The sequence below is a fragment of the Hemiscyllium ocellatum genome, chromosome 13, assembly GCF_020745735.1.
Source record: "Hemiscyllium ocellatum isolate sHemOce1 chromosome 13, sHemOce1.pat.X.cur, whole genome shotgun sequence".
NCBI classification, from domain to species: Eukaryota; Metazoa; Chordata; class Chondrichthyes; order Orectolobiformes; family Hemiscylliidae; genus Hemiscyllium; species Hemiscyllium ocellatum.
This window is the reverse complement of record NC_083413.1, coordinates 57,633,093-57,657,823: the sequence shown is the minus strand read 5'-3', so window position 1 is coordinate 57,657,823 and position 24,731 is coordinate 57,633,093. Positions and strand designations below refer to the sequence as shown.

The following is a 24,731-nucleotide window of genomic DNA, read 5'->3' as shown; positions in this document are numbered from 1 at the left end:
GACTGTATCAGCGCTGCCTCGTGCTCCCACGAGGAGGTTGAACAGTTCATCAACTTTACTAACACCTTCCATCCTGACCTGAAATTCACCTGGACTGTCTCAGACTCCTCCCTCCCCTTCCTAGACCTTTCCATCTCTATCTCGGGCGACCGACTCAACACAGACATCTATTATAAACCGACTGACTCCCACAGCTACCTGGACTACACCTCCTCCCACCCTGCCCCTTGTAAAAACGCCATCCCATATTCCCAATTCCTTCGTCTCCGCCGCATCTGCTCCCAGGAGGACCAATTCCAACACCGCACAGCCCAGATGGCCTCCTTCTTCAAGGACCGCAGATTCCCCCCAGACGTGATCGACGATGCCCTCCACCGCATCTCCTCCACTTCCCGCTCCTCCGCCCTTGAGCCCCGCTCCTCCAACCGCCACCAAGACAGAACCCCACTGGTTCTCACCTACCACCCCACCAACCTCCGCATACAACGTATCATCCGCCGCCATTTCCGCCACCTCCAAACGGACCCCACCACCAAGGATATATTTCCCTCCCCTCCCCTATCAGCGTTCCGCAAGGACCACTCCCTTCGTGACTCCCTCGTCAGATCCACACCCCCCACCAACCCAACCTCCACCCCTGGCACCTTCCCCTGCAACCGCAGGAAATGTAAAACTTGCGCCCACACCTCCACACTCACTTCCCTCCAAGGCCCCAAGGGATCCTTCCATATCCGCCACAAGTTCACCTGTACCTCCACACACATCATCTATTGCATCCGCTGCACCCGATGTGGCCTCCTCTATATTGGTGAGACAGGCTGCTTACTTGCGGAACGCTTCAGAGAACACCTCCGGGCCGCCCGAACCAACCAACCCAATCACCCCGTGGCTCAACACTTTAACTCTCCCTCCCACTCCACCGAGGACATGCAGGTCCTTGGACTCCTCCACCGGCAGAACATAACAACACGACGGCTGGAGGAGGAGCGCCTCATCTTCTGCCTGGGAACCCTCCAACCACAAAGTATGAATTCAGATTTCTCCAGTTTCCTCATTTCCCCTCCCCCCACCTTGTCTCAGTCGGTTCCCTCAACTCAGCACCGCCCTCCTAACCTGCAATCCTCTTCCTGACCTCTCCGCCCCCACCCCACTCCGGCCTATCACCCTCACCTTGACCTCCTTCCACCTATCCCACCTCCATCGCCCCTCCCCCTAGTCCCTCCTCCCTACCTTTTATCTTAGCCTGCTTGGCTACTCTCTCTCATTCCTGATGAAGGGCTTATGCTCGAAACGTCGAATTCTCTATTCCTGAGATGCTGCCTGGCCTGCTGTGCTTTGACCAGCAACACATTTGCAGCTAATTCCTCTACCTACTTAACTCAACTTTTAATATTGCAGGTGGCCAGTCTGATCTCTGGAGTTCATTGATTAGTCAAGACTTTTCTCATATAGAGGTTGGGGATTCCATACTACCAATGAGGGAGATGAGTCTGTGTAAAGAGGATGAACAAAGTCAAATTCAAGTCCTGTTATGTAATTTGCTAGTGTCACTGGGGAGGATTTAATCTAACTTGGCTGGGGTGTGAGAAGCAGATGTAATATTTGAAAGGAAAAACAAGGAACACAAGGAATTGGGAAAGACATAATGTGTGGAAATAGGTGGGATTCAGGGTAAAAGGAAATATAATCAAATCTAAATTAGGCTTACTCTGCAACTATGTGGATACATGGGGTGTGGCAAATAAGTTTGGTGGATTTCAGGAAGTAGGTTGTGGCAATAATTAAGACCTGAATAAAAAAAACGCAACAGTCTGCATACTAAATATGGTCCATTCTATGTGTTCAGAAAAGTTGGGGAAAGGCAGAGTAACAGTATCAATTAAGGTGAACATCACAGAGCTGGAGTGAGAAACTGTTTCCCAGAGGGGACAAGGACAAAATCCATTTGGTTAGTGTTAACAAAAAAGCAGAAATATCATTACTTGGTTGTAGTCTGTAGTCGACTGAGAAGTTAGAATTGGTAGAGGAACAAATTAGCAAATAAATTACAGACAGGTAATGGTGGCGGGGGGTGGGGGCTTTAATTATGCTAGAATACATGGGAACAGTAATAGTGTAAAAGGCAAAGAAAAGCAAGAATTTCAGAAATGTGTTCAATAGAATTTTCTACAGTACATTTTCATTTCCACAAGGAAGATTCATTGCTGGATCACGATCTGGGAAATCAAATGAGTCATGGGAATTATATTTGAGAAGGGGAACATTTACTTAACAGTGATCATATTCTCCCTAGGTTTTGGACAGTATCAAGAAGGGTGAAAAGCAGATTCATGTAAAACTAACTGACTGATGGAGGTTCAATATCAGTGAGCTATGCACGTCTCTGATTTCATAAATTTGATTTAGAAATTGGCAGGCAAAACTATGACAGAACTATCGTCTTCTGCCTTTGAAGTGGAGATAATTCAGATACAGACAAGATGCATTCCCATGAGGGGGAATGTAGAACAAATAAATCCAGATTCTGGATGATAAAAGGTAGGAAGTAAATTGAATCAAAGCAAAAGGTTGCACACTGACAAATGTTAGGTGAATAACATCAGTGATAACTGAGTAGAATATAGATGGTTCTGCAGACAAGTATTAGAACAAATAAGAGAAGCAAAAAGCCAGAATGAAATGAAACTGGAGGCTAATGAAGGGAACCCGAAAGTCATCTATAGGCAATAAATTGTTGAAAAGGAATAGTAAAGGAGTGAAGCTGACCAGAGATCCAAAAATAGATTTACAAATGGAGATAGGGCCTGATTGAGATACTCACCATCTTTATTAGGTGGAACATGCTACCTAAACTGTGGTAAAGGAGGAGATAGTTAAGACTATATTGAGATTAAAAATTTAGAAAGAAGAGGTATTGTGTCAGCACTTAATTTTTAGAATTCAATGGAGGAGATGGATCCAAGGGTTCTGAGGAAAGTATGTGAATTTTCAAGCATAATGTTCTGATACTCCTCGGATGCACAGCATTGCCCAAGGATCATAGAATTTACAGTCTTGTTCTGGAAATTGTGTGAGAATGAACATAAGCACTGTAAGTCCTTCAGGTTAATTTAATGGTGGAAGAAATTTTAGAAATGATGATGTTGTGTCCCAAATTAACAGTCACTTGAACAACTGCACATTAATTAAGGAAAGCCGGAGTAGATTTGTGAAAAGCAAATAATGTTTACCTGACTTGCTTGAATTTTGGTCAGGGGCTGATGAGGGTGATGTGGTTCATGTAACCTAACTGGGTTTCTAAACAATCTTGATACAGTGCCATGTGCAGTCTTGTCAATAAAATTAGTGTCTTACGAAATAAGTGTTAAAAGTATAGCAATATTGATACGAATTTAGCTGAGTGACAGAAAGCAAAGTACAGTGGTATATGATAGACATGCACAAATTATTAATAGTGATGAGGGCTGATAAGGCATTCAGAATCCTACATTTTATAAGTGGGGGCACAGAGTACAAGAAGTATTTACTGAAAAAAAATAACTGGTTTATTGTATAAAGTTCTTTTGGAGGTATCATTGTGTGAATTAACAACCTATGAATTTTACAGATCAAAGAGACAAGGCGGGCAGTAAAAGACTCTGAAAGTGGAATTGAAAAAATGTCAATTGGTCATCACATTCAAGACCGTGCTCATGTAATTCAGAAATCCAGAAACCAGAGGACAGGCCACGAAGAAATTGATCAGCAATTTATCAACCTAAATGAAAGTGAGGCAACTGCATTGTTATTCGGTTTATTTCAAAATATAACATTAAATAATATAAAGATATCAAAAAGAATATATGCAGCATTTATTCTTATGCATATATATTATGTTATGATTATTTTCAGAAGCCATTCTTTTCACCAAGTTCTGTGCTTATATTTTAGTTTTTCACTTAATGTGCATTGGGCGGCACAGTGGCACAGTTGGGCGGCACGGTGGCACAGTGGTTACCACTGCTGCCTCACAGCACCTGAGACCCGGGTTCAATTCCCGACTCAGGCGACTGACTGTGTGGAGTTTGCACGTTCTCCCCGTGTCTGCGTGGGTTTCCTCCGGGTGCTCCGGTTTCCTCCCACAGTCCAAAGATGTGCGGGTCAGGTGAATTGGCCATGCTAAATTGCCCGTAGTGTTAGGTAAGGGGTAAATGTAGGGGTATGGGTGGGTTTCGCTTCGGCGGGTCGGTGTGGACTTGTTGGGCCGAAGGGCCTGTTTCCACACTGAAAGTCTAATCTAGATTATCTAACTGTGTCAGGATGCACTAAACTATTGAAGCTCTATAAAGACAAACCTAGTAATTATGCTGGCATCAGACTTCCATTGTGAGGCTCCACTGCTAATCCTACATAGGTTTCCATGGTCTAAAGGAGTGGTCTGGAAAACCAGACCTTCATCCATTTAGCTGTGAAAATAAACAGCTTTAAAAACTTAAAAATAAATCTTGCCTCCACTTTCTTCAGAGATCCATGAACCTGGATCCTCAAGTGATCCCCACATACATTCTTAGGTCCCAGCTGAGAAAAAGAATCGCAGCATTAACACAACATGTCTCAACTGAGGCTGGAATGAGGGACCTAATCCAAGGCTCATATCTTTCACATCAAAGGCCTTGTAAAGAATAGTCAAAGACGCAACAACTTAACAATGCTGATCAGAAAACTTTGGGACCTGGCATATCTGAGTCATGGCTGAGTTTGTGACCATTCTGTAAGCTTCAATGAAGTTACTGTAGGAATCTGCTGTTTTTTGGAACCCTGTTCAGTAACCACTATTTTTATTTCTCATCTGTGGTTAAAAGTCCCATAACTTACTGATTGGTTCATAAACTAGGTACCAAGGTTTTAATTTTACCAGCAGATCCCTTGCAATATTAGTTATCCTAAATCAAAGGCTGTTTTATAATAATAGGTCTATAAATCTCATTCAGTGCTATAACCAATGTTAAATGCTACTTTGCAGTTGCATTAAGTATTCTGAAAGTTTTGCTGGAGCTTAGTGGTTTTAAAGGAGTGTGTTTTTTTTGTCATACCATTTTGTCACACAAAATTGACAGGACACGTTGAGATGATAATTTGAGATCATAAATCTATGTGAAAATGTTTAGAGAAAAATAAGGTGATTTCAAACTGTCCCAATGGAGCCTGGATCCCATCAGCAGCTGCTGCAAAGAGTACTGGATGATATGTGACTGCTGTCCAGGCTGTTAGTGCCATTAACTCTTCCAGCAGGAGCCAGTTGAGCTACACCTGTGTGCATCTGTTTGTTCTACCTAGAATCCTGATGACTACTACCAGTTGAATACCTCCAATAGCTGAAAATACATTTTTACTCCTTCCTGTCGGTGCTATGTATTTTGTTATGCTTTCATGTTTCAAGGAAATATGCCTTAAAATTATACATATTACGGTGTCTTCATTTTGAAATAGGTATTAGATGGTTGCTAGTGAAATCAAAAATAAGCACTTTTATTGTAGTTATGGTGTTGGGGATGGTTGGTGTGTAGGGAAGTGGATTGGTCAAAGCATAGCAGTAGAAAGGCATGAGCAAGAACAGGCTGGAGGGTGCATAGGGTAGCAAGTTGTGGCAGAGATGATGAGTTGTAATCAGCAGAGGCTTTACTTAAGGAGATGAGATGATATGTTCTGCATCTCTTGACTGACAAAGAGAACTAACATAAATACATCAACAGGTTTCACATCTTGAGAAAAAGATACTGCCATGCTAAATAATAATGAAAATTGTAATAGCCAGGCTTCAAATTCAGATTTTCTGGCCATTATAGAGGGATGAATGTTGACCCCATGTCTGCCCACAGTGTAGAGAAAAGATGCAGGTAATCACCTTTCCAACATTATGGGGATATCCAGATCTGGGATCACTGTTTTTGCAACTTTCAAATACCTCTTGATTACACATTATGCCATATCAGTGCAGTTGTTTGAGCAAATATGTAGTGGGAGTATGTAGATCAACATATCATGTCAGTGCTGCCACTGTGAGCACACAGTGTCAGCCATCATCTTTCTGAAGCTCACACAACTGAATGTGTTATGAAGCTGCAGCGTGGAACCAGCACTAGCACTATTTGAAGGGGTCACTCACTATTTATCATCTCGTGATAAATTTCTGATTAATTTCTTCTGGCAATTCTTACAAATCTATACATTTTTGTTGCTTTCCATAGTTGCAGATTTCAAACACCAATAGGTGTTACAGTATTGTTTGCTGACTTCATGACTTCAGTATCAATCAATTTCACCCAGATAAGGGTGCACTAGTCATCCTCCCTCTTGGAATTGAACATGACTCAAATAGCAGAACAAACTACCTGAAAAGGAGTGGAGGTGAAGTCTCTTTGTGGTGGACATACCGTTACAGGCTATTCTCACTTCATCAGGGAACATTTGTGAGACATGGCCAAGAAGTGATCATAAGACAACTGGCTCTTTCTGTGCCAGTGCTGTGTTTATTAGTGACAACTCATGATTTGCCGTCCAATGTTGTTAATTTCATTTTACTCCCATGCCAGACAAGGGCAAGCAGGGTGAGCATAAAGGTTATTTAGGATTACATGCTTTTTCATGAAGGAAGCTGCTATTTACCAAATGCATATTCTTTTCAGATCGTGTCAGCCATTTCCTTGAATCTGGTATGTAATCATAGGCAGCAAATTATGCAGATCAGTACCTTTTTGGTTATAATCATGGAGTCATAGAGATGTACAGCATGGAAATAGACCCTTCGGTCCAACTCGTCCATGCCGACCAGATATCCCAATCCAATCTAGTCCCACCTGCCAGCACCCAGCCCATATCCCTCCAAACCCTTCCTCTTCATATACCCATCCAGATGCCTTTTAAATGTTGCAATTGTACTAGCCTCCACCACTTCCTTCTGGCAGCTCATTCCATACACATACCATCCTCTACATGAAAAGTTGCCCCTTCGATCTCTTTTATATCTTTCCCCTCACTCTAAAGTTATGCCCTCTAATTGTGGACTCCTCCACCCCAGGGAAAAGACCTTGTCTATTTATCCTATCCATGCCCCTCAGGATTTTATAAACCTCTCTAAGGTCAGCCCTCAGCCTTTGATGCTCCAGGGAAAATAGCCCAGCCTGTTCAACCTCTCCCTATAGTTCAAATCCTCCAACGCTGACAACATCCTTATATATCTTTTCTGAACCCTTTCAAGTTTCACAACATTTTTCTGATAGGAAGGAAACAAGAATTGCATGCAATATTCCAACAGTGGCCTAACCAATGTCCCGTATAGCTGCAACATGATCTCCCAACTCCTGTACTCAATACTCTGACCAATAAAGGAAAGTGTACCAAATGCCTTCTTCACTACCCTATCCACCTATGACTCTACTTCAAGGAGCTATGAATCTGCACTCCAAGGTCTCTTTGTTCATCACCAGTCCCTATGACCTTACCATTAAGTGTATAAGTCCTGCTAAGATTTGCTTTTCTAAAATGCAACACCTCGCATTTATCTAAATTAAACTTCATCTGCCAATTCTCAGCCCATTGGCCCATCTGATCAAGATAGCGCTGTAATCTGAGGTAACCTTCTTCGCTGTCCACTACACCTCCAATTCTGGTGTCATCTGCAAACTTACTAACTATCCCTCTTATGCTTGCATCCAAATTATTTATATAAATGATGAAAAGTAGTGGACCCAGCACCAATCCACTGGTCACAGGCCTCCAGTCTGAAAAACAACCCTCCACCACCACCCTCTGTTTTCTACCTTTGAGTCAGTTCTGTATCCAAATGGCTAGTTCTCCCTGTATTCCGTGAGATCTAACCTTGTTAATCAGTCTCCCATGGGGAACCTTGTCAAACGCCTTTCCTTCATTCTGTGGCAGTTTGCTGTGCTTGGAGTTCAACAATGACAGCAAACTAAACTATGTCTTCTGGGCAAGAAGGGCTATTTGACCATAAGGTGTTGACTGTCCTTGTTAATTCACTGCCAGACAGTTTAAAAAACCCGCAGTAATATCTCAACATCAATCACAATTGATGATTCAAAAGGGATTCAAAATTCAATTAACCTTGAGGCAACATTGGTCCTTACAGGCCCTTCAAATCGTCTCTGAGTCCCAGGCTAGGGACACTACCACTACGCCACAGGAGGGTCACTGGTGTAGTGCTGAACCAAGCCATTAAAGACCATCACCTGCATTCCACTAAAATCAAAATAAAAGAGGTTTGAATTTCCTCAAAGCCTGGGTGAACCTGTAAGAGAAATCTCCGACTACAGAAACCATTGCAGCTCCTAAATTATGATTTCAGGTTTTCAATCTGTTCTTGTGCGAAGGAGAAATCTCCAGGCCTGCAATGATAACAGACCAATCTTATTCTCATCTTTATATGTATCTTATCTGTACCTTCTTTTTGTGTAATAAGTCAATGATTCATTTAACTTAAAACTAAAACCTCTACTGCTCATTATTTTTAAACTTGGCCATTCAAAAACTGAATGAGGGCTGTACAAGCAATAACAATTTGTGGTTCACTAACTGCTCTGTGGATGCACCTAGTGTCACCATGGCAGAAGAGATCGTGGAATGAGGAAGAAAGATTGGATGTTGTGAAACTTGAAAGGGTTCAGAATAGATTTACAAGGATATTGCCAGGGTTGGAGCGTTTGAGCTGTACGGAAAGGCTCAATAGGCTGGAGCTGTTTTCCATAGAGAGTCAGAGACTGCAGGAAGGCCTTAGAGAGGTTTATAAAATCATGAGGGTCATAGATAGGGTAAATAGATTAGATTAGATTAGATTAGACTTACAGTGTGGAAACAGGCCCTTCGGCCCAACAAGTCCACACCGACCCGCCGAAGCGCAACCCACCCATACCCCTACATTTACCCCTTACCTAACACTACGGGCAATTTAGCATGGCCAATTCACCTGACCCGCACATCTTTGGACTGTGGGAGGAAATCGGAGCACCCGGAGGAAACCCACGCAGACACGGGGAGAACGTGCAAACTCCACACAGTCAGTCGCCTGAGTTGGGAATTGAACCCGGGTCTCAGGCGCTGTGAGGCAGCAGTGCTAACCACTGTGCCACCGTGCCGCCCGAGACAAGATCTTTTCCCTAGTTTGGGGCAGTCCAGAACTAGAGGGCATACGTTTAGGGTGAAAGGGGAAAGATTTAACAGGGACCTAAGGGACATCATTTTCTCACAGATGTTGTGCATGTATAGAATGAGCTGCTGGAGAAAGTGGTGGAGGCTGGTACATTTGCAACATTTAAGAGACACCTGGATGGGTAAATGCATACGAAGGGTTTAGAGGGATATGGGCCAAATGCTGGCAAATTGAACTAGATTAATTTAGGATATCTGGTTGGTATGGATGGTTTGGACTGAAAGGTCTGTTTCTGTGCTGTGTATCTCTATAACTATGAGGAATAGCTATGAAGATACTCAACTCTTTAGCCCTGCCCGCTGTCCTCAGTACAGTTACCTTAATGAACTTATCAGGTATCCTTTTCCCTCCAGTTAATTTCCTGCCAAAATTTGTGTACCACCTTCTAAAAGTGTGGAGGATCTACATAAATCAGTGCAGTGTAACATGTTTGGAAAATTTGGTTGCCATGTTGACTAGTTCGCAAGCTAAGAGATCAGAGGTTTGCAACAGTGCCAAGTTATGAGCATAAAGCTAAGCAAATGTAAGTAGGACTTAACCCTGATAGTGATTAACAGTAGCTGCATGATAGAGGTGTGATGATTCGGCAGTCATAGAGATGTATAGCATGGAAACAGATCCTTCTGTCCAACCTGTCCATGCCAACCAAATATCCCAACCCAATGTAATCACACCTGCCAGCACCTGGCCCTTATCCCTTCAAACCCTCCCAATTCACATACCCATCCTAATGCCTCTTAAATGTTGCAATTGTACCACTTCCTCTGGCAGCTCATTCTATACACGTACCACCTTCTGTGTGAAAAAGTTGCCATTGAAACTGTAAGTGGTACAATTCGTAGGAGACATAATTTGAACACATGCGTTCATAACTGCAATCGCATGTAATGCCTTTTCCCTGTGTAAATCCATCCTAGACAACTTCTAAATTCCATCTGATTTGTCCCTTTAAATAGTGAACTTAGGTTCACTTCAAGTAGATGAATGTTACTGTGCAAGTTGGAGATGCAAATCCAAATAAAAAGGTAAGGATTCGATTGAGGAGCATTTAAACAAGGTATCCCTCTACCTTTACTCCCAGGTTTTACTCTCATTGTTGCCCTTCCACATGGAACATACCTTTGTACCAACTTCAGGGCTATCATTTTTCAGTACTCTGTTGCTGAGATGCCCTTGTGATAACGTATTGCCAAGCTGACTTTATCAAAGAGCTTCTACAGACTTGGATCTATGATTTAGAAAGGTCTTGGTATTTTGAAGCTATAACTTTGAAATATGCAGGTGCTTGCTCCAAAGTTGACTGTGTAGTCCTGTGTATCCTTCTGGGGAATGTGGCTGCTCAGCAGCTAAGGCTCTGTAAGATGAACAATGCAGTATAATGAGCACCAGTGGGAAGAAGGAGTGCCAAGTTATCAGTTCATTGTTGATATATTGCATAAATGTGATCTAATGTTTCAGATTCTACCACTTGCCAAGATCATTAAATTTCTTAAAACACTATAGCCCGTCATTTCATGAGCGGATCTGCGTACAGTCATGGAGTGATCATTTCCTTTGCAAGTTCTGCATCTTATGATCTGTACTTAAGAAATAGTGTATCTTTCCTGAGCTGTTTTTCCTTGGACAATTGCCAGACATTTCTTGAGTGCAGTTTCAAATCAATAATTTCATATCAATCCCATGTTCATCAGACATTAATAACTTACAAGTCATAAAGCCAAATCTGAAATATGCCCAAATAGAACTCACCATTTGACTTGAGCTTGAGTATGTGTACCTTGGAAGGGTGAAGGAAAATTCATAAGTATTTCTAACTAACTGTTTTGTTTTCTTATAACAACAGATGATGCAGCAAATTTTGACCAAGAATGGCAGAATAAGGTGTCAAGGTATATGCCTTCTGGAACTTGTCCCTCTGGTATTCAGGATGCACGAAAAGCCATGGAGGGACAAAGGTACAGTAGAGTATTGAATGGAATTTAAAATGGAATTTAAAATTTAGGAGTTTGACCTTCATGGATAAGAGTTAGGCACTGAGACATTTTGCACCTTTAAGGTGGAATCATCAACCTAAACAAGCCAAACTGAGGATAAGAAAATCTACCACCCCCTTTGATAAGAGCTTCTACCATATTTTATTTCCCCTTGATAGAACTGATGCTCTCACACATTTGCTTTGCTTGAAAACCACATGAAATTTTGGGGACTTAAAACTAGTGCATGCACAAAAATAAATTAAAGGGATAGAAGATAATGGGGAACAAATTTGGTCAAATTACACAAAACTATGGTTAGACCTATGTACAGTTGAGGACACTCATCTTTGAAAGACATGTTGGATAGGGAAGAATTGAAGCGCAGGTGACCAGAATGTTATCACACTCCAAAAGTTAGATAATAGGTAGAGGTTTCATAAACAAGGCATGCATTGTCTGGAAGATTGAAGAGTAGGAGGTGATTTTATTGAGGACCTTTTGGAACTTTAAAATGTCACTAACTGTTGGTTGCTCTAGTTTTGATAAGAAGATTTGTGTTCGGGTTGGCATTATTGTCATAGAGTCATAGAGATGTACAGCATGGAAACAGACCCTTTGGTCCAACCTGTCCATGCCAACCAAATATCCCAACCCAATCTAGTCCCATCTGCCAGCACCCGGCCCATATCCCTCTGAACACTTTCTATTCATATACCCATCCAAATGCCTCTTAAATGACGCAATTGTACCAGCCTCCACCACATCCTTTGGCAGCTCATTCCATATACGCACTACCCTCTGCGCAAAAAAATTACTCCTTAGGTCCCTTTTATATCTTTCCCTATATCACCCTAAACCTATACCCTCTAGTCCTGGACTCCCAACCCAGGGAAAAGACTTTGTCTATTTATCCTATCCATACCCCTCATAATTTTGTCAACCTCTATAAGGTCACCCCTCAGCCTCCGATGCTCCAGGGAAAACAGCTCCAGCCTGTTCAGCCTCTCTCTGTAGCTCAAATCCTCCAACCCTGGCAATCCTCCAAATCTTTTCTGAATCCTTTCAAGTTTCACAACATCTTTCCGATAGGAAGGAGACCAGAATTGCACGCAATATTCCAACAATCGCCTAACAGATGTCCTGTACAGCTGCAACATGACCTCCCAACTCCTGTACTCAATACTCTGACCAATAAAAGGAAGCATACCAAATGCCATCTCCACTATCCTATCTACCTGTGACTCCACTTTCATGGAGCTAAGAGCTTGCACTCCAAGGTCTCTTTGTTCAGCAACACTTCCTAGGGACCTTACCATCAAGTGTATAAGTCCTGCTAAGATTTGCTTTCCCAAAATGCAGCACCTCACATTTATCTGACTTAAACTCCATCTGCCACTTCTCAGCACATTGGCCCACCTGGTCCAGATCCTGTTGTAATCTGAGGTAACCCTCTTCGCTGTCCACTACACCTCCAATTTTGGTGTCATCTACAAACTTACTAACTGTACCTCTTATCCTTGCATCCAAATCATTTATATAAATGACAAAAAGTAGAGGGCCCAGCACCGATCCTTGTGGCACTCCACTAGTCACAGGCTTCCAGTCTGAAAAACAACCCTCCACCACCACCCTCTGTCTTCCACCTTTGAGCCAGTTCTGTAATCAAATGGCTAGTTCTCCCTGTATTCCACGAAATCTAACCTTGCTAATCAGTCTCCCATGGGGAACCTTGTCGGAATGCCTTACTGAAGTCCAGATAGATCACATCTACTGCTCTGCCCTCATCAATCTTCTTTGTTACTTCTTCAAAAAACTCAATCAAGTTTGTGAGTGTTTTACATTCTGTTGCTTCAAACCAATCTTTTGCACATGCCTTTGGAAAAAGAGTTATTTTAAAGCAAATTGAGCAAGCCCGGGCAGATTTCAGGCATTACCATATGAAACTTGAGCCTTTTATTTGAGACAATGGTTGCTTTTGGTGAGCACTAGGTCTGAATTTACACAGATGTTGATGGATGTCTTCAGCATGAAGATGGGACTTCCTCTGCACAAAAACTGTGCAGAATCATTCTTGCCAACGCTATAATCAGCAGATGCATTTTTGAGATGTAGATTTTTTTAGGTTGCAATAATGTTGATTCTGTCATCTTCTAATGCAGGCCCAATCTTTCAGGTCTAGAGTGGTGCAACCAAGCCATTTTTGGTTGATGGTTATTAAAGCTATTTGTAATGCATTTTGTATCCTTGCTATCCTCAGCCCCACTTCAATGTGGTGTTTATGATTAGATTAGATTCCCTACAGTGTGGAAACTGAACGTTCGGTCCAACCAGTCCACACTGACCCTCCGAAGAGTAACCCACCCAGACCCACCCCCCCTTTGACTAATGCACCTATAACCATGGGCAATTTATCACCTGACCTGCACTTCTTTGGACTATGGGAGGAAACCCACACAAACACGGGGAGAATGTGCAAACTCCACACAGTCACCCAAGGCTGGAATCGAACCTGGGACGCTGGTTCTGTGAGGCAGCCACCCGTGCCGCCAATATCATAGATGAGAACTGATTCGTCAGATGAAGGAAGGTGTTAGGTAATACTCGCCAACAGGTTTCCTTGTCCCTGTTTGGTCTGAAACCTTGAGAATTCATGGAGTCCAAAATCAATGAGTTTGGGACTTTATACAACTGTGCTGCTACCTAGTGTTTGTCTGATATGTCATTGGTATAGGACATACCTATGCATAATGAAGGAGAAGTCTAGGATACAATTCTATAATTATAATTCTGTGAGTATGACTAGATTCTAGATTAGAGTGGTGCTGGAAAAGCACAGCAGTTCAGGCAGCATCCGAGGAGCATGACTACACCAGGCTATTACTTAATTAGTCTGTTGGTCAGCTATCTTAATTTTGGCACAAAGTTCCAAATGGTAGTGAAGAGGGCTTTTCAAGGTCCGTCGACAGTGTCTTTACCACACCTGATTCTTTGGTAAATATCAGTGTTTTGTCCAGTTGGGTTACTGAGTTACTTGCTCAGTCATTTGAAATGTCCACTACATTTCTGTACTTCTAGAATGCTGTCTAGGGTTGAACAAAGGCTTTCCTTCCTTAAAGAACAGGAGTGAACCAGAATGATTTTGTATGACAATCCTTTAAGTTTCATGCTTATCATTCCTGAAACCAAATTTATTTAATTGAATTTAAATTTCCCACACTGTGGCAGGATGTTAAATGCATGTCTGTTGAAAATTAGTGCAGATCTCAGTCCGTCTCCATTTATCTCTGGCTTTCCTATCCTGCTTGGTCCCTAATGCCCTGCTCTGCATTGTGTTTGATTATTCTGCACAGAAATAGCAGCAGTGCAATCTAATGTGGGAAAATGCAAGTTGGCCACTTTGTCAAGATGAATAACAGAGCAAAACATTATTTAAATGAATGTTCCTTGTGCCTGAATCACAGAAAGTTAGAATGCAGGTACACTAAGTAACTAGGAAGGCCAACAGAATATAGAATTGGATTGTAAGAGGAATAGAATATAGAGGCAGGGAAATCTTGCTGTAACTGTACAAGGCATTAGTGACATTGAACTGTGCTGCTTTAATTGCTGCTGTCCTTTCCTAAGGAGGGATTTACTTGTTTTGGAAATGGTTCAAAGAAGGTTGATTCGGCTGATTCCTAGAATGAAGTGTTGACTGATGAGAAAAGGCCTCCATTCATTAAAGCAAAGATGAATGTTAGGTGAACTTATTGAAACATATAAGGGAGTTGGACAGAGTGTTTCTTGGGAAGGTCTTTCATCGCGTGGAGTAACATAGTATTGGCACCATTTAAAAATAAGGGATCTTTAATGATTTTTTAATCTCTATCTTGGTGCCATTACTCTTCTGACAGAGAACAGTGGTGGTGGGTCACTGAATACATTAATGCTTGAGTTGTACAGATATTTGTTCAAAAAAGAATGTGTTTGGTATCAAGCAGGAAAGAGGAGTAAAGGTCACAGTCTTAGCATGTCTTATTGAATGCCAGAACAGGCCAAATGACCAACTCCTTTTTCTTATGATCTTTCAAGCATTATTCCTTTCCAATCCCACTTTCCGTTGGTATCTTTTACCTATTCTTCGAGGACTAGAAAAACCTTTGCAGTTCTTTATGTTTTGATGGCTACCGCAATCTGGTTTTTTTGCCTCCTTTCTTTGTAAAGTGCTCAAAAGTTTCCATTTATGTGAGCAGCCTTGTGGAAATCCATGTGCTTGGGATCATCATCAACTTCAAGGGTTTCTCTACCACAAGGAGTAGTGGTTACTGAAGCTGTGTCATGATGTTGAGAGAAAGGTGACAAAAAAAAATCTTCCATGGTAATTTCTGAAAAAATTTCCTTGTTATTTTTGGAACTTCAGACTCTTTTGTTTTAAAGCATATTGTTGCTATTGTGGACAAACCAAGATTCTTGTACATTTAACCAAAGCACAAATCTGTAAGCATCGATGCAGAGTTCAGCAAAAACTACAAAGGCTTAATTTTGGCAACATGTCATTTATATAACACCTTTAAGACAATAGAATATCCTTATGTGTTCGGCTGGGGTAATATCAGATCAAACTTTATGCTGGCCTCTTAGCAACATATGAAGACAAGGGACAAAAACATCAATCAAGGAGGTTGGTTTTAGGTACAGTTTAAAGGTGAAAAGATGCAGAACAATTGAAAACTTCAGGGAGAAATTATACCCTAGGCAAAGAAAAAAAACAATAATGAAACAATTGAAATAAGAAGAAATACAGAAACTTAAATAACAAAAGCACAGGAACTAGAGTAGCACCAATATCTATAACCTGGTGTTTTGATTTTTAACTTTCACATCATGAACTGAATTAGGTTACAAAGATAGAGTGGGTGAGACCATGGATTGATAAGAATACCAGGATGACAACTTTGCATCATAAGTAAAAAAAAAATCAGTTCTCTCATTTAGCTTCAGATCCATTGTCTGGATTTTCATGAAAATCTCTAAGCACCACCTGAATTCTTCTTTGTGCTTCAAGCTTCAGTCAAAAAAAAACAAGAAATAGGGATGAAGCCACCTACATATCTGGCTCAGTTTGAATGATTGTGATTTCACCAACCTGCTTTTTCATTCTATAATTTGATTACATTTTTGCTCTGAAATGAATCCAGTTGCCTCGTGTAAGTATTTGTACCATTCCCTTAAAGAGCAACCCATATCAAAGTATTACTTGTTTTGTAAAATGTTTCAATCTCCTTTCTAAATCCTCCTTTTAAAATAAGAACAGAAAATGCTGGAAACACTAAAGCAGAGCAAGTGACACCAAATTTATGATGTTAGGTTGATAATCTTTTACTGAGCTGAAAGATGTTAGAGGTGAACAGCTTTTAAGCAAGAATAAGAGAAAGCTAATCATTTTTAACTTCCATGTCATACCCTTTGAGCCTTTCACCACTGTAAATTAAACCAATTTTACATATATTTTCAAACAGGAGAAAACCCAGCTTTATTTTAACCACTCCTCTTAAAGGTAGTTCCTGAAACTTCTCTGCCCCTTAATAAGTAATAATATTGTTTGTATAATTCTTGGTTAGAATTCTACAATGCTCCAGAGACTTAATCCAGTGCCTCAAACAGTAATACTGGAATGTATATTCGTTTGTCCTCTAACTTTCTGTTTATACCAAACTGATGTTGTTCTTCCTGTACTGCTCCAGCAAAATCACATCTAAACTTCTTATATTATTTTAATTGTAAGGATTCAAATCATTCACAAACCCCAGATTAATTTGACTTGTATGTTTCTGATGTATTGAAATATGAAGCTATTTCGAAATATGTTTTGTTTAACTTCATATGTACATAATTTTCATTAATCATCAATTAAGACAGAGGGTGGTAGTAGAGGATTTTTCAGATGGAGGTTTATGACCAGCAGTGTGCCACAAGGATTGGTGCTGGGGCAACTGCTTTTCATATTTTGTATAAACTATTTGGACAGAAATATAGGAGGCTTGGTTAGTACGTTTGCAGATGACACCATATTGGTAGTGTTATGGATAGTGAAAAAGGCTATCTCAGATTACAAAGGGATCTTGATTAGATGGGCCAGTGGTCCAAGGCATGACAGATGGAGATTAATTTAGATAAATGTAAGGTGTCACATTTTTGATAAGGCAAAGCAGGGAAAGACTTAGACAATTCATGGTCGGGCCCTGGAGAATGTTGCAGAACAAACAGACCTAAGGGTGCAGGTGCATAATTCCTTGAAAGTGGAGTTGCAGATAGACAAGATGATGAAAATGATGTTTGGCATGCACGATGTCATTGATTAGTGCATTGAATATAGGAGTTGGGATGTCATGTTGCAGATGTACAGGACATTGGTGAAGTCACTTCTGGAATACTGTGTTCAATTCTGGTCTTCGAGTAAAAAGTGAGGTCTGCAGATGCTGGAGATCAGAGCTGAAAATGTGTTGCTGGTTAAAGCACAGCAGGTTAGGCAGCATCCAAGGAACAGGAATTTCGACGTTTCGGGCCAGAGCCAAGGGCTCTGGCCCGAAACGTCGAATTTCCTGTTCCTTGGATGCTGCCTAACCTGCTGTGCTTTAACCAGCAACACATTTTCAGCTTCAATTCTGGTCTCCCTGCTACAAGAAAGATGTTGCTTAAACTTGAAAGGGTTCAGAAAAGATTTGCAAGAGTGTTTACCGGGATTGGAGGGTGTGAGCAATGGGGAGATGCTGATTAGGCCAAGGCTATTTTACCTGGAGCATCGGAGGCTGAGGGGTGACCTTATCCACATTGCTAAAATCATGAGTGGCATGGATAAGGTGAATAACCAAGGTCATTTTCCCAGGGTAGGGAGGCCAGAACTAGAGGATGCAGGTTTAAGATGAGAGAGGAAAGGTTTAAAAGGGACCTGAAGAACAACTTTTTCACACAGAAGGTGGTATGTGTATGGAATGAGCTGCCAAAGGAGATGGTGGAGGCGGATATGACTGCACTATTTAAAAGGCATCTGGTTGAGCACATGAATGGGAGGAGTTTAGAAGGGATATATCCCAAATATTGGCAAATGGGCCGAGATCAGCTTAGGATATCTGGTGGGTGTGGATGAGTTAGACAGAAGCTGTACAACTCTGTGATTCTTTAAGTATTTGCAAGATAAAACTTTGCAAAATGAATGGTGATGTTATAATGCACATAAACAGCAATCTTCTGGCTAAGTCATTTTCAAACCTCATTATTACAATTTGTTGGATATTCATATTGTTTCCCTTCCCCTGCCAGAGGTAATAGGCTGAACTATGATCATCACCAGTAAGGGACAATCTAATCACCACCTCTTAAAACTCACTGGTGTTACCATCACTGAATCTCCTACTATCAACATGCCGGTGTGTGTGTGCGTGTGTGTGGGGTGGGGGGGGAGGGGATGGGGGTGGTGGTTGGGGATGGGGTGGGGTGGAGGGTGGTGTTGGTGTTGGTGGTGGTGGTTACCATTGACCAGAAACTCACTGGATTCATCACATAAACACAGTGGCTACAAGAGCACATCAGAGGCTAGGAATACTGTGTTGTGTAACTCATCTCCTGACTCCCCAAAATCTGTCCATTATCTACAAGGCACAAGTCAGGAGTGTGATGGAATACTCCCCACTTGCCTGGATGAGTGCAGCTCCAATAACACTCAAGAAGTTTGAAGCTATCCAGGATAAAGCAGCCCATTTGATTAGTAATACATCCACAAGTGTCCACTCACTCCACCACTGACCCTCATTAGCAGCAGTGTGTTCTGTCGACACGATGCACTGCAGAACTTTATTCAGAATCCTCAGGCAGCTTCTTCCATATCCACAACCACTTCCATCTGGAAGGACAAGGGCAGCCATACATGGGAACTCTACCACCTGCAAATTTCCCTCCAATCTACTCACTATCCTAACTTGAAAATATATCCTGTTCCTTCACTGTTGCAGGGTCAAAGTACTGGAATTGCCTCCTTAATGACATTGTGGGTGAAGGTGGAATGGGCAATAAATGCTGGCAGCCAGGGACGCCAACATTCCACAAATGAATTTTTAAAAAATAATACTGCACCATACATCGAAGAGCAAATAACAGATACTTTTATCTACCATTTCAGCCAACCGTTGCTAGTTAACTCAGCCAATTACAAAAGCTCCATGAGCAAGAAATCTTGGTTGTGGGCAGGAGAGGTGCAAATACAATTAGATTATTTGGTCAGTTAAAAATCTTACGGCTCAAGAAGCTAGAGAAGAAGCAGTGGTAGCTTGCATGTTATGAAAGTGATAAGATTCTTGCAAATTTTCCTTCAATTGTTCAAAGTTATTGACTGGACTTGTGGCACTTTGAAGTTTACAATAAAATGTATTATTTTGTATCTGCAGTAATCCTTCATGGATTCAGCATTCACCAAAATTAGTTGTGTAAAATTTATGGCAACTTTCCAGCATGTACATGTACTCTTAAATGTGAAATGCAGAGGTTTGAGTCACTGATACCCTTCTCCATAACATGTGCTAAATCAACTGGAAATCGATTCATTACAAGAACCAACAAAACAAATCCTATTCAATCTGAGTTTTTAATGGCATTCAGAGTCATAATTCCTGTTAAGCAATCTCTTTGATTCCTCAAAAGATTTAAAAAATGTAATTTTAAAATATATATTTCATAGTTTGTATTCTGATAATTACACGTGGCGTTAGAGAAGCAAGTATCTCCCAGACTTTATTATATAGTGCCATTGCTTCACTATTGTCCACAAATCCTATGCCAATATTGCATATCCATATGTTCTAAGCAATAATTATGTACTGTATTCTGATTGAAATTATAAGATAAAGACCCTAAGATTTAAACTTCTGTACTGTAAATAATAAGCTGTTATTGCTATTAGATTCTGACAGCTGAAGTAAAAGAGTTATTGCCAGTATATTCAAAACTCATAGCAATGAAAATTGTTCGTACTTCATTAATATTATACTGGAATTTTTCATTGTAGTACATGTGCCAGAGGACCAACTGCTCCACTTCCTGTTACTCCCTCTGGTGGTTGTGGCTGTCCTGCTCAACGAAACGGACAGCATATGATGAAACATGGAAGAAAATGAACATCTCACTGAAACTACCTGGCTCTTCATTTTGTGTCTTGGGACATTTTATCGTTTGTTAATATTAAGGCTGTGTTTTTAAAGTTGTAGTTGTGCTCATGTAGAATACTTTTGTTCACTTTTAGCTTTTGGCTAAGCCTGCACAACCAGCACTTAATCTTTTGTCATCAGTAGTGTGCAATAAATAAAGGGAATGCATTTTATGGAAGTTTATAGTCAATATCTATTTAGTTAAGATTGACAACAAAAATAGAGGTGTTCAGAAATATAGGTGAAGATTCTGATTTGATTTAGTAACTGTGGATCAAAATACAGAGTTTAATTTTTATTGGTGATGTACATCAAGTGGACGCTAAGGGCAATTGCTACTTCCATTTGATGAAGTTGTTAGGATGTACAATGTTTTGTGAGCATGTAACCTGATTTAAGTAGATCCTGCAAAGTTCTCAGCATTAAGTGCAGCTTATAGCATTTAAATCATATGAAATAGCAGCAGAAGTGGGCCACTTGTCACCTTGAACCTGTTCCACCAATTGACAAGATCATGGTTGATATGATTTTGGTCTCTACTTTCTTGTCTCCTCCCATACCTTTGTCAGACAAGAATTTATGTAACTCAACTTTAAAAATATTTAACAACCCTGCCTTCAATCCTCTCTGGATTAGAGAATTCCACAGACTGACAACCATGTGTGAGGAAAAAAAATCTCATCGCCATCTTAACTTGAAGAGCTCTTAATTTTAAATTGTACCCTGATCCTCATCTTAGCCTCTCCCATAAGGGGGAACATCTTTTTAGCATTTGCCCTCTCTAGTCACTTTAGGATTTTACATGTTTCAAGATGATGGTCTCATTCATCTAATTTCCAATGAATACATGCCAAGCCAATCCAACTGAATTCCCACCAAAAGCCAAGCTAATTGGAAGACAGCAGTGGGAGCCACAGGTAGACTTCCTGCTCTGGGGAATAGTTTCTCTTGTGGAGCTGAGGATGGGAAGAGAGATAGGAAGTGGGACAGAGAGAAATAAGTGGTTTGTAGGGATGGGGAATCAGGAAACAATGTCAGGGTCACTGTGTGGAAAGTGGTTGTTGATTATGGTGAGGGTTATGAGTAAGACCATAAGACTTGGTGCAGAAGTTAGGCCATTTAGCCCATTGTGTCTACTCTGCCATTCAATCAAGGCTGAGGCGTTTCTCAACCCCATTCTCCAGCTTTCTCCTGTAACCCTTGTTCCCCTTGATACTCAACAACATACCTATCTCAGTATTAACTACACTCAATGACCATTAATGATATTGGGGTGAAGGTTCTAATCAAATGGGAAAGGAGCAACCACTCTTGGCCCTTAAACAGTACTGGAAGGGCCCTAAGCCTCCATGTACTTCCCAATAGCTGGCATCTTTAAGCCTACTTAAAATATTTAAACAAGCATTTTCCATCCTGAGATCAAATCAATTATATAGTTTCAGTGGAGGGTGATGAATTTGATTATTCAAAAGAGCAGGAAAAGTTTACAACTGGGAACAATGAGGATAGTCAGGGTATTTGTAAAACTACATGCATGAAAATAAAATTGATGATAAGAAAACAGTGTCTTGGTTGCTGATTCATTGCCAAGTTGCATCCATTTAACTCACATACCTTCCCACACTAACCGTCTTGTTTCCATTAAAATCATTAGTGTTTAGGTTTATTTAAGATTCTGAAAACCGTTCCACCTACTCAAACGCACCAGTTTTGAATTCCGCCATAGTAGAATAATTATTTGCTTCTTTCATACACTTTCTGTCACTATTGGATTTCTCTTTTTTTAAAAAAAATGCATTCCTTAAAAAATTAATATAACAGTAAGAATATTTGCAGAAAACTTTGTTTCACCTTTATTAGGAGACTGTTGCAGATATACTCGACACAAATTCACGCCCGGAAGCAATAAAACAGTCATCAGAGTGTAATGAAAAAATCAGGAAGCTCACTAAAACATAAATTTCAGGCTTCTGTCTAGATGTGAGCACATTCTGAGTGTGATAAATTCTAATTTTCATTTTGTTTTAAGAATAGTAAAGTGATGGTTAATTGAAGCTATGTGGTCAGCCACACCAGTAAGGACTCTGGCACTCAATTTTGCTACATGAACATTATTAGCACTGCGGCACATTTTCTAAATAATAACAGCATTGCTGTTTTACTCTTTTTTTACAATGCTTACAGAAGAGTATACAACTATTTTTCATTATACAAAGCACATTATATGTGATTTTTATATTAAATTCAAAGAACTTTAATACATGTGGCACCTTTTAATATAAAAAGAAACAAGATGCAGGAGCATAATCAGATAAAAATTGAGAAAATCAAAGGAAATATTCTAAGGCACAAATAACAGTTTGGTCAAAGCATGGAACTCTTCAAAGAGGCCTCAAAGAAAATTTATGAAAAATAAAACCAGAGATTAGACCTAAATGACAAAGATGGAAAGACAAAGGTAGAGCAAAAGGAATTGAAATGTTTACCAGAAACTGAATTGGAAGAAAACAGATTTTTAACAATCGTAGGGCTGGCAGAGTTTATAGAGAAATGGAAAGGCTGAAACCATGCAGGTATTTGAAGATTAACTGAAAGAGAATGAAAGTAAACAAGTACAGTACTTTGGTAATAGGTGAGCAGGATTTAGGACTGGATTTAAAAACATGGGATGGCAGAATTTTGGGTTAATTGTTTTAATGGAAAATAGGTTGGTCAAAAGAACATTGGACTTGTCTGGAGGTGACAATGACATGTGTGACAGTTTTGACAGAAAGTGGACCACCATAGATGGTCATCTATGAGGAATTTACAGCAGTGAGGCCTCAAGAAGGGGATCTAAGAATTTTTGTATAGCCTTGACAAGGGCAGGGACATTGTCCTTTGTGAGATTGCCAAAATAGCATGAGTAGAGGAATTGCTCATTGATGTTGAAGCAGAACTATTGAATGTATTTCTGCTTAGCAAGCTACTTGTAATTGCTTCAACTGTCTATCCCAAACATGACAGGACCATTCCATTTTCCAAAGATGTGCGGGTTGTGTGGATTGGTCATGCTAAATTGCCCATAGTGTCAAGGGATATGCAGGGTAGGTGGGTTAGCCATGGGAAATACAAGGTTACAAGAATAGGGTAAGGCAGTGGGTCTATATGCAATGCTCTTTGGATGGTCGGTGTGGAATTGAGACTGAATGACTTGCTTCCACACTGTTAAGGGAGGATTCTAGAAGTAATGTGTTCTCGTAATGACTAAGCCAGAATAAGTACTTTTGAAAAGCTCAAGTGATAAAGTATGGTATTTTTAAGATGCTATTGTTTCTTAAGATAGTGGCTCAACAATTTCATCCTTGCAGCCACTTTGGAGCTTAGTCAGAACAGCAGCAGGAGTGAAGCGAACCTGGGTGTGAATGGCAGCAGCAGAGCTTCTGGATCAAAACCTGTGGAGCAGAGTCTAGAACGGGCTCAGAAGGAGGGGCACCGGAGAGGATCAGAGCAGGTGGAACCTTCACTGAATCCAGAGGTGCAGTTCCTGAGGTTCAAAAAGTGATGTAGTTGGAGGATTGACTGCTTGACGACCAGCTTTAGAGACTGAGTGAGTAGTACCAGAAGGGAGACAAAGTGCATAATCCTTATTTTTGTTGTCTGTAGTTTGTTAAGAACAGAGAGGGAGAGGGGAGAACTCTGCTTTGGTGAGTAGTGGATAAGGTTGAGTAATCTATTCCTAGTTTATTGTCTGTAGTTGATATGGGTTGTAATGGCAGGGGGAGTACTTGGCCCAATGGAATGCAGTACCTACAGTATGTGTTAAATTAGGAATACGCCCAGTGCCCATAGTGACCATGTACACAGGATGTGTTTTCAGCTGCAGGTAGGTTCTCTATTAAGCATTCATAATACTGAATATGTCACGGAAAGCATGTTTAGTGAGCTGATCACACCCCAAGTAAGGGCTAGACTAGACATAAAAGAGTTGGGCAAACAGTGTAGGAGTTCCCTGTGGCCATCCTGCACTCAAACAGATTTCCTGTGTTGGACCCTATTGAGGCCTCTCAGGATAAAGAAGCAATAACCAGATTTGTGGAACCATGGTTGGCTCTGCTGTAGTGTAGGGGAGGGAAAAGACAGGGAGAATTTTAGTGATAGGAAACTCGATTGTAAGGGGACCATGCCGACAGTTCTGTGGCGGCAAACCAGATTTTTGAATGGTATGTTGCCTCCCTGGTGCCAGAATCAGAGATATGTCAGCTCCTTCAGGGCATTCTGAAGTGGGAGAGTGAACAGTCTACAGTCATGGTTCTTATAGGTCTCAATGATGTGGGTGAAAAAAGAAATGAGGTATTGGAGCTCAAATTTACAGAGTTAGCTAGTAAATCAAAA

At 40.8% G+C, this 24,731-nt stretch overlaps 1 protein-coding gene across 1 annotated transcript in view; it reads left to right on the top strand.

Annotated features, from left to right (window-relative positions):
- Nucleotides 1-20,336, top strand: part of mlf1 (myeloid leukemia factor 1) — a 37,871-nt gene extending 17,535 nt beyond the window's left edge. The window contains exons 5-7 of the mRNA XM_060834208.1: nt 3,608-3,767; nt 11,049-11,160; nt 20,219-20,336. Of these exons, the coding sequence (XP_060690191.1) occupies nt 3,608-3,767; nt 11,049-11,160; nt 20,219-20,327 (381 nt within the window). The 3' untranslated portion in view covers nt 20,328-20,336. The remainder of the gene's footprint in view (nt 1-3,607; nt 3,768-11,048; nt 11,161-20,218) is intronic.
- Nucleotides 20,337-24,731: the final 4,395 nt, after the last annotated feature.